The sequence below is a fragment of the Cavia porcellus genome, unplaced genomic scaffold (assembly GCF_034190915.1).
Source record: "Cavia porcellus strain 051 isolate PalLab524CR breed Dunkin Hartley unplaced genomic scaffold, mCavPor4.1 scaffold_1, whole genome shotgun sequence".
Taxonomy (NCBI): Eukaryota; Metazoa; Chordata; class Mammalia; order Rodentia; family Caviidae; genus Cavia; species Cavia porcellus.
The window spans coordinates 215,460,299-215,473,343 of NW_026947484.1; the positions used below are offsets into that span (position 1 = coordinate 215,460,299).

The 13,045-nt window shown below is 52.5% G+C and overlaps 2 protein-coding genes across 2 annotated transcripts in view; both read left to right on the forward strand.

The window, feature by feature from the left end:
• Window positions 1–4,054, forward strand: part of Thada (THADA armadillo repeat containing) — a 315,049-nt gene extending 310,995 nt beyond the window's left edge. The window contains exons 36-37 of the mRNA XM_063229252.1: window positions 1,630–1,799; window positions 2,872–4,054. Of these exons, the coding sequence (XP_063085322.1) occupies window positions 1,630–1,799; window positions 2,872–3,246 (545 nt within the window). The 3' untranslated portion in view covers window positions 3,247–4,054. The remainder of the gene's footprint in view (window positions 1–1,629; window positions 1,800–2,871) is intronic.
• A 3,072-nt stretch (window positions 4,055–7,126) lies between these two features.
• Window positions 7,127–11,226, forward strand: Zfp36l2 (ZFP36 ring finger protein like 2). The gene is made up of 2 exons (XM_063229253.1): window positions 7,127–7,456; window positions 7,976–11,226. The coding sequence occupies exons 1-2, from the start codon at window positions 7,406–7,408 to the stop codon at window positions 9,335–9,337; spliced, it is 1,413 nt and encodes a 470-aa protein (XP_063085323.1). The 5' UTR covers window positions 7,127–7,405; the 3' UTR covers window positions 9,338–11,226.
• The last annotated feature ends 1,819 nt before the right edge of the window (window positions 11,227–13,045 follow it).

A 13,045-nucleotide genomic window follows, 5' to 3' on the forward strand; every position in this document is an offset into this window, starting at 1 on the left:
GGAGGCTGCAGGGCTCTGAGAATGGTAAGATCTGTTCTTTGGACTGCTCTGTGGCCTCTAAGAAATGTAGACCTTGCTGGCCATTCACCAGCCATGCCTGTCTTACCATAAAAACCCGTATCTCTGAAACTGATGCAAATTCTCCAAATGTGCTTCATATGCACCATGAAACTTGTTGGGGATTCTGATTTCTTTATAGCCACGTGGAGCCCTATGACTCTGCACAAGCGAGTTAGCCTGTCTGAGCCCAAAGCAGGGGTGGGGATACTCAATCCACAGATACTGGGCACTAGATACAGTTCAGGGTAGAAGTCTTGCCTACCAAGGTGCTGGGCTAATTCCCAGCACTGCAGAAACAAAAACTAAAAAGCATAGGTGCCAGAAGGACTGATGATGTACTTGACCACCCACGAGGCCACAGGGGAGCCTCACTGAACACCCTAGAGAACTGAGCCATCTCGTCCTGACTCAGTCTTCTTCCTGTATGTGTGCTGAGAAACTCGAACTGGGGCCCAGTGTTGAGCATGCTGAGGTTGGAGATATGGATTTGGGGGAGCAGAGGGCCCAACAGAGGGTATATGTACCGGGCATTGGTACAAAGTGGGAGGTTTCAGTCCCAAGTTCCATGTCTCCTGGAGACTGGGGTGTTGACATAAGTGTCCACACCTCCCCCTCCCAACAGCTCCACACTTAGGGCTGTCTAAGGCCAAATGGTGAAGCAAGCAGCGGTTTCCCCAGGCACCTCACTTCCTCCTCTGCACCCTCTTCCCCTTTTCTACGGCCCCCTCTTCAACGTGGCTGGGCCATCAAGGGTCTAAAGAAACCAATTCAGTGAAGACAGGGGGCAGCAACGTATGAGCAGAATCCAGCCCACCCCTGCTTTGGGATGGCCATAGCTGCACATGGCGTTTCCAGTTTTCAGTGGTTGAAAAGATCAGAAAAATGGTATTTTGTGATACATGAAGTTTAGGTTTCAGTATTGATAAATAAAAATTTGTTGGAAGATAGCTACAGCCATCTTGTTTACATATTATATATAGCTGAAGGGTTGGGGGTTTAGCTCAGCAGCTTAATTGCCTGCCTGGCCAGTGCAAGGTCTTGAGTTTGATCTGGTATCAAAAATAGGAAAAAAAAATTATATATATATATATTAAAGGTTACTATCTGCAGAGTTTAGTAGTTGTGACTGGGACTTAGGGTCCACACAGTTTGAAATAAACACTCTAGGCCAGGGATTTAGCTCAGCAGCTTAAATGCCTGCTTGGCAAACATGAAGTCATGAGTTCAATCCTCAGTACGAAAAAAAAAAAAAAAAAAAAAAAAAAAAGGAAGAAAGAAACACTCTGTGGCCATTGAGGAAAAGCATGCCTCCCTGCTCCAAGACGACAGAGATGACACAGGTATCTACCCAAAAGGATACCAGAGGACTAGGCCCCGTGGAGGGGTGAACTGTCTCCTCCCACAGTTGGGGCTACTGCTGCTCACACTGGAAAGGTAGTGGTAGGGTTCAGACCTATGACTCATTCTAGCCCTAAAGACAGCAAGGGGATTCCGGGCCTTCAGTGAGCTGGTGGCAGGGGATCCCCCCAAGAAGTGTATTCATTGCTTGCTCCTCTCCTGTCTCTGCAGAATTCGCCTTCTGCCAAGTGGATGCCTCTATTGCTCTGGCCCTAACCTTGGCTGTCCTGTGTGACCTGCTCCAGCAATGGGACCAGCTGGACACTGGGTTGCCCATCCTGCTGGAGTGGCTGTTGGGAGAGGGCGATGACCTTGTGGGCTGTGCGGAGAGTGCGGATCAGGTAATCCAGGGGTTAGGGTGTCGGGAGGCAGCCAGGGTGCTACAGTGCTCACCGTCCTAGCGCATCTGCTGGAAGCCTGGCTGCAAAGTAGAGACTCACCTGGAGAACTGCCTGCTGGTCCTGCAGTGAGCACTGGGGAAGCCCTCATGCTCACTTTTGGGGGTTCCAGTGGCAAGCCTTCAGGTCATTTGGAGAGGGACCTTTGAAGGAAGCTCCTTAGGTATCAAGAGTGTAATCTCAGCACTTGGGAGGCTGAGGCAGGAGGATCCACACCAATTTGAGTCCAGCCTAGGCTACATAGTGAGTTCAAGGCCAGCTCAACTATGTAGCAAGACCCTGTCTCAAAAAAACAAAGACAGAAACAAAAAAGTGTAATTATGAAGAATGCTTATTAATTGTGAGGCTCTCCCTCAGTTAGATCTGAGAAATGAGAGACTTCCCAGGGAACTTGCTGGTAGAAGAAGTTTTTCACCTCCAGGGGGAGCAGACAGCAAAATCAAGGACCAAGACAAGCAGCAAAATCTGAAAACAGATTCATGCCCATCTGGGCCTGCTGGCTTGGCATTCCCTGCAAGCCAGGAGTTCAAAAAGCAGCCTGTTTACAGGAAATAGAGAGACATGATAAAGAGTTGGTGATAAAATGACCTCGAAGGCCCATAGCACTGTAGGAATTGGGTCCCATTGTTGGAGGCCAGTGTCTGACATTTGGTGATTCTTTGATCTTCAGGCCACAGCGCAGATTTCCCTCCCAGCCTCCTTTCTGACTTCTGGATTCACGCTAAGGTCCACTCCCTCCTCAAGGTCCCCTTTTCAACATCATTCCCCCAAAATATCTTGGCTTTGAGCTACAAGTACATCTTTATCAAAGGCCATGTTAAGTCTGGGGGAAATTCCTCTGTGCTGGAGAAGTACCAGGAGTGAAAACAGAAGGTGACCTTCAAGGTTGCCTGGTGCTGACAGGCAGAAGTGGGCCCTGGTTTGCGTGGGGGAGGGGACACGCCTCTTGCGTTGAGTCGGCCTGAGGCTTCTCAGGGTCTTAAAGGTTGATTTCAGGCCTTTTCATTTCATGTAGGGAGAGGACGACTACCTGTTTGAAAAGGCAGAAGTTAACTTTTGGGCAGAGACCCTGACCTTCGCGAAACACCTCTACCAGCAACTCCTGCACCTCCTCTGCAGGTCAGGCTGGCGTCCGCCCAGCTCTGAGAGGCTCAGTCACCTGCAGAGGACTGTGTCCCAGCAGCAGCACCTCCTTTCTCAGCTCTTCAGAGAGCTGCCACCTACCGCTGAGTTTCTCAAGACTGTAGAGTTCACAAGACTGCGCATTCAGGAGGAAAGGACTTTGGCTGGCCTAAGGCTGCTGGCCTTTCTGGGGGGAAAAGAAGCAGCAGCCCCTACTCGCAGCACCTCGGACCCCTGCAGCAGCAGTCACTTAACTCTCCAGAACTGAAGCACTGTGTGGCAGAAAGGCCGGGGTGGGGGTGGGGCGGAGCAGGGGGCTGTTGGCCACTAGCTGTGTAGGGAGCTTTCAAACATAAATTCAGAAGCTTTCCCCTCATGCCTGCCCTGCTACTGAGAGTCTAGGCTGCTGCTGCACACGAAGGGATTTTTCTTCAGTTCATTCATTCAAGGCAGCCAGGTTTATTGCAGCTACTGTAGGAAGTGAGGCCACCGTGGTGAATAGTTACTCTGTTCCCAGGTGCAAGCCACCTGCAGGCCTGACTACCCTTCCCAGCCAGCGTTTTCCGTGAACCTGCTGCACAGAACTGGGTTTTAACACACACACCTCATTTGTTGTTGTTGTTGATGATGATGTTTATTTTGTTTTGAGTTATATGGAGAGGCTGGATTAGCTGGCAAACAGCCCATTTGGTCAGATTTTTAAATTTTACTCCCTCTTAGCAAAGCAAAAATACATTCCAAATGTTGAGTCCTGGGAGAATTAAGTAAGGGTCAACCTCACACAAATAATTTATTTTTATTTTCTGCATCTGTAAGGCCTGCAGTGGCCTAGCACATTGCACCCTAATTGTTAAAGATCGCATGGAGAGTTGCTCCTATCTCCCTCAAAAATAGGTGCTAATGCTAAGAAGGATTCTGCCACCCAAGAAGCATGTACTCCTGGCTGTTAGAAGGAACCTGGAGAAAGGAGAGCAGAACAAGTGATTCATTGGATCCCTACACTGTTTAACGACATGTGCTTGGTGACAGTAACAACAAGATTCTTATTTAAGATGCCATTAAATACATTTATCCAATTCAGTGTCTCAATCTAGAAATTTTCTGCCATTTCCAATCCCAGCCCAGCCTTCCTCCCTAGATAACCAGCAGGTGGCACTCTTGCATGTGTTTTGCTGGTCTTGTAACTCATTGACTTACCGTTTTTAATTCACAGGTAGCCTCAGAGTGTTACCCACAGAATATTGAAATTCATAGCATGGATGAGTTGTAGTCACCCACATTTGTTTTTTGATCCTAGTTCTATGAAAAGGACCTTTCAGCTATAGTAAACTTGTAGAATTTGTAGATATTTTCAAGTACTTCTTGGGTGAGCAGTCACTTAGAAGATCTGAAGGTACAGGTTAGAGGGGAAAGAGTTTGATATGGTCATTCCCTACTGCAGAAAAGCTGCAATTTCAAATGTAACTTGTCTCTCTGAGAGAAAGCGACCTAATACTAAAAATGTGGCCATGCTGAACATATCAAAAAAAAGGATCTGCAGGAAGAGGGGGAAAGAAGTTAACTCAAGTGTCCAGAGTTTCATCCTAAAGAGAACAGAAAATTCCCTGAGTGATTTTGCAACCTTTCAGCCCCAAATGTGGTTTTTGTGATCCTGAATTAATTATCTAGTTAAGCATCTGCGTAGTCCACACCTGATGGAAAGTTGCCAGCCCAACATGTCTGTCTTGTTCTAGGACCTTGCTGGGGAGAAGGCAGGCATTGGTGTGTGACGTGGTGATAACCAAAGGAGGCTAATTGTAAACTAATTCCAACAAAGCTCAGCCCAGTGGAAAAGGCCAGCATTCCCTTTTTCCTTACTTAAAGCAGTTATGTGATAAAAGCACACTAGCAGATACTCTGTACCAAGGCCTGTAGCAGCACATGTTTACATACTACCTCTAGGATCCTTCTATTCTACAAAGTGAATGTTCTCACCACTGTGGAGTGGGGTTGCCCAATTTGGAGGGCAGGAGAAACAGATGTTTCTACCAGTTTTGTATCTGCACTCTTGCTACTAACCTACTACCACTGGCTGGGGAAATGACTGCTTCACACTTTCTTGATGAATTCTTCAGAGAAACCTCAAAGATCATCCTCTCAGGGCTCATAGTCTGGTGTTTGGGGCCACTTCAAGAAACAAAACAGTGTTAGCCCCAGCTGCTCAGCCCTGTGTAGGGGCCACAGCAGAGCAGGTGGGAAGAGTGAAGCCGTCACTAGCTATTCTTGGCATCAAGCTCCCCAGGGTCCAAGGTTTGGTAGCCCCTGACTCTGTAACATTGGGTCTGTGAACCTCCACCCATCTAGCCATAGCCCAGAAGCCTGGCTCTCTCCATTAGAATTTGTTAAGTTGTTGTAATGTATATGGTGGTTTGTACTTTTCATTTAAACACCTCTCTGGATATCTCATTTGGACCTTGATAAAGGTACGGGGTGAGTAAAGCAAAACTGTTATCTTCTCTATTTTTTGCAAGTAAGGAAACCCAGGTACCTAAAGCAATTGTTTGTATATGTGATTTGCTGCAGATCGCATGACTTGTCAGGGGCAGGGCCTGAACTCCAGCCGTACACTGCTGACCCTGATGTTCTCCCACCCCTGCCCTGGCCACTAGGGGAACACAGCAGTGGGGAGTGCACACGGGCCTTAGGCTGTCCTGTCCCAGTGACTCGCCTACCTCCAGCCTTTCCCTATTAACAGAGGAAATCAATCAGCCCTGAAGGGCTGGGTGCAAGCAGACCTTGCAAGAGCCGTGTGAGAAGGCTGTGTGGATCAAGCTTCCTTCCCTGCAGGTCCTGGCCTTTCCCGTTTAGGCAGCCTGCGCTGCCAGCTGGGTGAAATCATAGGCTGGTTTCCAGTATTTTGGCAGCCAGTACTGACTCTAGCGGCAGCGAACGGGGCTGTCCAACGCTTTAGCCTTACTGGGCGCTAGGTGGGGGTGTCTGCCCCGTCCCCAGACACAAGGCCTGCACAAGTTAGCAAAGTGCATATCCCAGGGCAAGCAGGCGGAGTGTGGGGCCCGGTATGCAACAGAAGGGGGGTTCCCCGGCTGGGACGCTGGTAAGCCTCAACGGGATCCTGCAGCCACCACCAAGAGAAGCGGGGCACAGTTCCCTCCCCATGGCCAGGGCCTAGAGGGTGCCACAGGGCAAGGCTGCGCTAGGCGGCGAGCCTTGCCTGGCAGCTGCACCCCAAACCCAGGAGAATTGGAGAAGCCCGGCCGATCAGCACACATAAAGGGTGGAGGAAATCGCCTCCATGCCTGCACAGTACTCCCCGCTTCCCTCCCGTTCACCCGATCGGCTCCCCCGCCCAGGACGCCCCGCGCCACTCCGCGCCTTTGGCCGGGGCTCAAGGTCTTGTGATGTGATTAGCAAAGCCAGCGCCTTGTGCTCAGACACTCGGCCCTACCCGGCAGGCCCGGGCGCGGGAGCCCTGTTTACCGAGCTTGGGCGGGGAGGGGGGCGGAGACACGGCCTGGACTCCCCTGGGGAGACTGCGGCCCGCGAAGCTGCTGCCGCCCCCGCCCCCACCGCGCCTCCACGTGCAACCCGGCCAGAGCCTCAGCCTAGGTCTGTTCGGCCCGGCCACGCGGACCCTTGCCAACCGGTCCAGCCACGCGGACGGTTGCAATATGCTTGCATTTTGCAAATTCCCGCGCCCAGCACAAAACCGAGGGTGGGAGATAAAAGCTGCGCCTGTCCGCCTGGCAGGATCAGGCGAGGAAAGACAAGTCCGGGGTTGCAGAACCCCGGCCTCACAGAACCCGCTGGGGCTTTCCAACACCGCGGCCCCACAGGCAGAGGAAGGCGCTCCCTTCCCGCCGCCACCCAACACCACCACCCGGCACAGCTCTCCACGCTGCCTGGGCGGCCGGGCAGCCAGCCCCGCCCCGAGGCCACTCCACCCCCTCCCCCGAGGGAAAAAAATTGGCGGCGACCAATGGGAGGCCGGGACGGCGTCTGACGTCCGCTAGTCGGCGGGAGGCGTTGCCTGGAGACCCCAGCGGGGTCAGCGTTCTGTCCCCGCCCCCGGCGCTCGCCCAGCCTTCGCTAGCGCTGGCCTCTATATAGGGAGCGCGCTCGCGGCCCGCGGAGTTCCAGCAGTCCGCGAGCTGCCGTCGGCTCCGCGCGGGGGGGCGGGCCGGGCCGGCACCCCGGGGCGCCCGAGAGCGCTCATCGCTTCTTCTCCTCCTCCCCCCGCTCCGCACTCCAGGGGCCCCTCTGCCCGATCCACGCTGCTTTCAGCTCGCTGTGCTCACCCCTCAGCAAACTTTCGTTCCCTCCCTGTCCTTCGCCCGTTATTCGTCGTGGCTCGGGCTCCGCCGCGCCGCCCCAAGGGCTCCTCCCAACCTCCCTACCTGCAGCTTTGACCCATTACAGGACCCCGAAACATGTCGACCACACTTCTGTCGGCCTTCTACGACTTCGATTTCTTGTACAAGGTAGGCGGGTGAGCAGAGGGGAGGAAGGCGGGCTGGCAGGAGCCCTTCGAGCATCCAGACGGCTTTCTGCCCTCGATCTGGAGGGACCCCTCCCTCCTTGACTTTTCGGGTCGGGAAATAACCCTGGAGTTTGCAGTAATGTGTGCTAGCGCCTAGTGGGCGGGGAGGAGCGGGGAGGGCAGAGAAGAAGGAGGGAGCGGCCGTAGCTGGTGAGTTTTCTCCCGAGCCGACCACGGCCACGCTGCCCCTGGCTTCCCGGGCAGTGCATGCCGCCTTCTCCGGGGCCCAGGCCGCGGATCTCGGGATCGGAACCAGCGCAGCCCGGTGAGTGCCTTGCGCTCTCCCGCCCCTCCCAACGCGAGTTTGCTGCTCTTCAGCGTGCATTGGTGGAGGCTAGTTTGAAATCAGCAAAAAAGCGGAGGATAAAATCAGAAAGCTGGAAAGTTGGCCCACTGCTCGCCCCAACTCTGCCCCCTCCTCCTGATTTTCATCTGTTCCCGGCTCCCCTCCTTTTGGCAGGCGGACAAGTCCCTGGCCAACATAAATCTGAACACCATGCTGGACAAGAAGGCAGTGGGGACCCCCGTGGCCACAGCCTCCGGCTCGACCTTCGCGCCGGGCTTCCTCCGACGGCACTCGGCCAGCAACCTGCACGCGCTCGCCCAGCCCGCGCCCAGCCCCGGCAGCTGCTCGCCCAAGTTCGCGGGCGCCGCGGCGGGAGGTGCGGGCCCCTACGCGCCCCTCAAGGAGCCACCGTCTGGGGGCAGCAGCACGGCGCTGCTCAACAAGGAAAACAAGTTCCGGGACCGCTCGTTCAGTGAGAACGGCGAGCGGAGTCAGCACCTCCTGCACCTGCAGCAGCAGAAGGGCGGCGGCTCGCAGATCAACTCCACGCGCTACAAGACCGAGCTGTGCCGGCCCTTCGAGGAGAACGGCACGTGCAAGTACGGCGAGAAGTGCCAGTTCGCGCACGGCTTCCACGAGCTGCGCAGCCTCACCCGGCATCCCAAGTACAAGACGGAGCTGTGCCGCACCTTCCACACCATCGGCTTCTGCCCCTACGGGCCACGCTGCCACTTCATCCACAACGCAGACGAGCGGCGGCCGGCGCCGTCCGGCTCTGGGGGCGCCTCGGGGGCGGGGGACCCGCGCGGCGGTCTGGGCGTCCGCGATGCTCTGCCCCTGGGCTTCCCGCGGGAGCCGCGCCCCAAGCTGCACCACAGTCTGAGCTTCTCGGGCTTCCCCACGGGCCACCACCAGCCCCCGGGCGGCCTCGAGTCGCCGCTACTGCTCGACAGCCCCACGTCGCGCACGCCGCCGCCGCCCTCCTGCTCCTCGGCCTCCTCCTGCTCCTCGTCCGCCTCCTCCTGCTCGTCCGCCTCCACGCCCTCGGGCGCCCCGACGTGCTGCGCCTCGGCCTCGGCCGCGGCCGCGCTCCTCTACGGCCCCGGGGGCACCGAGGACCTGCTGGCTCCCGGGGCCCCGTGCGCGGCCTGCGCGGCAGCCGCCTGCGCCAACAACGCCTTCGCCTTCGGGCCCGAGCTGGGCAGCCTGATCGCGCCGCTGGCCCTGCAGACGCACGGCTTCGCGGCCGCCGCCGCCTACTACCGCAGCCAGCAGCCGCCCGGCCCCGCGGCGCCCCCGGCCGCCGCCGCCGCCGCCGCGCCGCCCTCTCCACCCTTCGGCTTCCCGCTGCCGCGCCGCCTGTCCGAGTCCCCCGTGTTCGACGCGCCCCCCAGCCCCCCCGACTCGCTGTCGGACCGAGACAGCTACCTGAGCGGCTCGCTGAGCTCTGGCAGCCTCAGCGGCTCCGAGTCCCCCAGCCTCGACCCCGGCCGCCGCCTGCCCATCTTCAGCCGCCTCTCCATCTCCGATGACTGAGGCAAGGGGGCGCCAGTGAGGAAGAGGAAGGGGCCGAGAGGCGGGCTGGGCTGACGCCTCCCTCCCCGCCTCGCTCCTGCTGGGGTGGGGGGCGCCAGCTCCCGAGAGACCGAGCGACAGGCCCCCACCCCCGAGCACTTGGACTCGAACTCGGCTGGGAGGGCCCCGCCCCTTCCTCTTTCGGTTTTTTTTTTTTAATTATTTCTTATTATTACAAAATTTTCATTCTTGTTGAGCAAAACAAAAAAAGCCAACGAACTTTTTGTATTGATGAACAAAATATTCACAACAGGGCAGTTGTGATGCGAATAGAACAAAAAGGAAAAAAAACCAAGCAAACTTTGAGGTTTCCCGATGAGTTTGGAACTCCAGGAAAAATCAGCCCAGCACCAGCAGCTACAGCCACCATTCCATCTCTACACTTGAAGAAGCATTAGTTACAGTCCAGATGCGGAACTCGATCTGAAAGTTCCTAATTATTTGTCTCCTACCAGTGTAAACAAACCAGCCAGCCCCCACCTTGCTGAACTGTAAGCTTTTAGAGCCCAATATTCTGCCAAGAATATGCCTTGATAGCAGTCCTTCACCCTTAGGTTTGTTTTGTTTTTTTTAACGAAGTTCTATATGTCTGGGGAAAACCCATTCATTCCAAAGTCTGTACTGGTTACTGGTTTCATTACTACCACTTAGTGGATGTTTAGTTTAAAACCATTTTGTCTGCTCTCTGGAAGCCTTGGGCAGAGCTTAGTTTGTAAATTGTTGGGAAATAACTGCTGAATTTTTAGCTGTTTTTGAGTTGATTCGCACCACTGCACCACAACTCAATATGAGAAAACTATTTAACTTATTTATTATCTTGTGAAAAGTATACATTTGAAATTTTTGTTCATACTGTATTTATCAAGTATGATGAGAAGCAATAGATATATATTCTTTTATGTTAAATTATGATTGCCATTATTAATCGGCAAAATGTGGAGTGTATGTTCTTTTCACAGTAATATATGCCTTTTGTAACTTCACTTGGTTATTTTATTGTAAATGAGTAAAAATCTTAATTTAAGAGATTGTATGTAATATTTATTTCATTAATTTCTTTCCTTGTTTACGTAAATTGCGAAAGATTCCATGATTTCTTTACAGAAATCTATCTCGATGCTGTGGAAATAGTTTGACAGATATCTGAGTTTTCTTAGAATGTATAATGGTTGTAGCCCATCCACCTTTAGAGGAAAAAAAAAAAGGCCACATTGCAATCAGGCTCACATGTGGCATATTTTGCTAATTCCAAGTTTGATAAACTAGCAAAAAAATTTTTTTGCTGATTCCACCAGCTCTACTGTGACATACTCTTGAGTATAAAGACATGTAGCAATAAATAATGGGGGGTAGTCTCACCGTGCCTTCAGAAGGGCCCGAACTTGCCTTAATCTTCCTCAACCAAATAAGTATTTTTTATTAGTGCTTGAATTTGAATGTAGGATGGGTTCAACTGCACAAAAGAAGATTTTTACCACTTTTTTTATGCTATAAAGTGAAGAGGCCACCTCTTAGTGCTGAAATGGTATATAGTACGCGAATATGCCTTGTTTAATTACCGAGAATGCTAAAATTTGTACTATTTTTTCCCATGTAGAAGGGCAGGAATGTCTCGAGCTTTCCTGGACAGCAGATGAATGAGCAGCCGTAGTGTAGTTTGTAGGTACAGTTGGAGCACTATGTATGTACTCTCTGGACTACTTTGACAAGTAGGTTTTTGAATGTAACAAGATAAGTCAACTTGAGTTGTAATATATTTGGGGAATCAGTTCACTACAAATTGTGACTGTAAACATTGTACTGTAAATGTTTTGTAGTTTGCCCCCAATAAAACTTTGGGAAGAAGAAAAGGCAATGTGTAAGAGTGAAATTTTTTCCAATCAAAATGTCTTTGCTCCTAGCTGCCTGAAGCCTCGGAGGGCTGGGAATGGGATGCCTTACCTGTATTTACTTGATGGCAGGTACTTTTAGCTGAAAGAAAGTGTGATTCTTGAGACTAAAGGGCAGTAGCTGTTCCCATTGGTAATAAGGTGCATCCCTGTGCTGGCTGGCTGGCTGGCTGCTGGCGGGAGACCTCTAGGGGTGTGGCCAGCCTGTGAGTCACCCTAGTGGGTCACATGGCCACAGTGGCAGCTGAAGGTCCAATTTTTCTCTGAGTTGCTTCCTGCAGGGCCTTGGAAGTCCTGAGCTCCAAGTGGAGAGTGTGGCCTCGGACTGACGTTTGACATGGACTTTGGAAAGCCAGGTTGTGTCCTTGTTCAGAAAGGAGGGGAAGGAAGATTAGGCAGGTTAAATTTCTATCTGGATGATGTTTGTTTACACAGACAGCTTCCTCTGGGGATGAGCACACACCAGTTATTTATGCAAAAGGAATTAGTGTCTGGGCTTCAGAGGCCAGAAAGCAAATTCAACCCTTGCCTCCAAAAGGTATGGGTTTCCCCGCTGGTTCTCAAAACAGTTGGACAAACTCACAATGGTGACTCTGCTGGTTTCCTTCTCAATTTAAAAGCAAAATCTGGTTCATAAATCAATGCATGTTTCTCTCATTCCCCACCCCCCTCACACACAATTGAGCGGCTCTTTCCACAGGAGGTAAGAGATTTAGCAATAGTTTTGCTTTCTTATCGACAACAGCTGGGCTACATCAGCCAATCCTTGGGACCTCTCGAGGGCCCTCCTTTAGCCAGGGTCTTCTGTGACTCACAGCTGAGCTGAGAGGGGTGGGGATGGATGGATGGCTGGTGGCCGCTCGCTTGGGGCTGGGCAGCTGTTTCGAGTTAGCAATGATGGCGCTGGTGCTCACTGGAGCGTTTTGGGGCTTGGCGCACTCTGCCAGAGGGGCTGGGGAGCAGTTTCAAAGTTTTCCCAGATGCTAGGCCTCTGGGGCAAGGGTAGGGAGGGGAAGCCCGAGGCCAGGGAGGGTCTGGGCAGGCTCCCTGGCCTCTCCACCATAAAGAATGTGCAATGGGGGTGAAACGTCTAAAATATGGTGCTATTTAAGCCAAACTGCATTTCAAAGGTCTTGTTTCCACTTCGTTCCCAAACTTATTTTTCTAAACAAGTAGTCTTTTTTTTTTTTTTAAACAAGTACTCTTGATCAGCTGGAATGTTTGACTTCTTTATGGGGTAACCCACACTCCTTTTTAAAAACTGCTCTGTTTGACAGCCCAACTGCTAGGATCTAAAGTGGGTATTTTAGCCCCAGTGGAGCAGGGAAAGCTAGGGGACCATTCAGAAGTTTCCTCCCACCGCACATCGATGGAGGCAACCAGGTCATTGTGCTTCTGGCTGGAATTAACAGCACACAGCTCTTAGTACTGGATCAACCTTAGGACAGTTTTCTTGTAAAATCAAGAAATAGAAGTAAAACTTGCAAGGATGCTCCCAAGACAGTCAAAGCAGAGAAACTAACACTCACTGGCTCCTAGACTAAGCCCAGAAGCAAATTTTTTGTTGTTGTTGTTGTCTTTTTGAGACAGAGTCTCGCTATGCAGTTCAGGCTGGCCTTGAGCTCACTTTGTAGCCCAGGCTGGTCTCGAACTGGCAACCATCCTCCCACCTCAGCCTCCAGAGTGCTGGGATTACAGACGTGAGCCACCACGTCAGGCTCTAGAAGCAATTTTTTTCAGCTCTGAGGTTTGAGCCCAGAGCCTTCACAGTGAACTACAT

Coding starts and splice junctions, on each gene's coding strand:
- Zfp36l2 (XM_063229253.1), top strand. CDS start 7,406: ATGTCGACCACACTTCTGTCGGCCTTCTACGACTTCGATTTCTTGTAC. Junction 7,457..7,975: donor ACTTCGATTTCTTGTACAAG/GTAGGCGGGTGA, acceptor TCCTTTTGGCAG/GCGGACAAGTCCCTGGCCAA.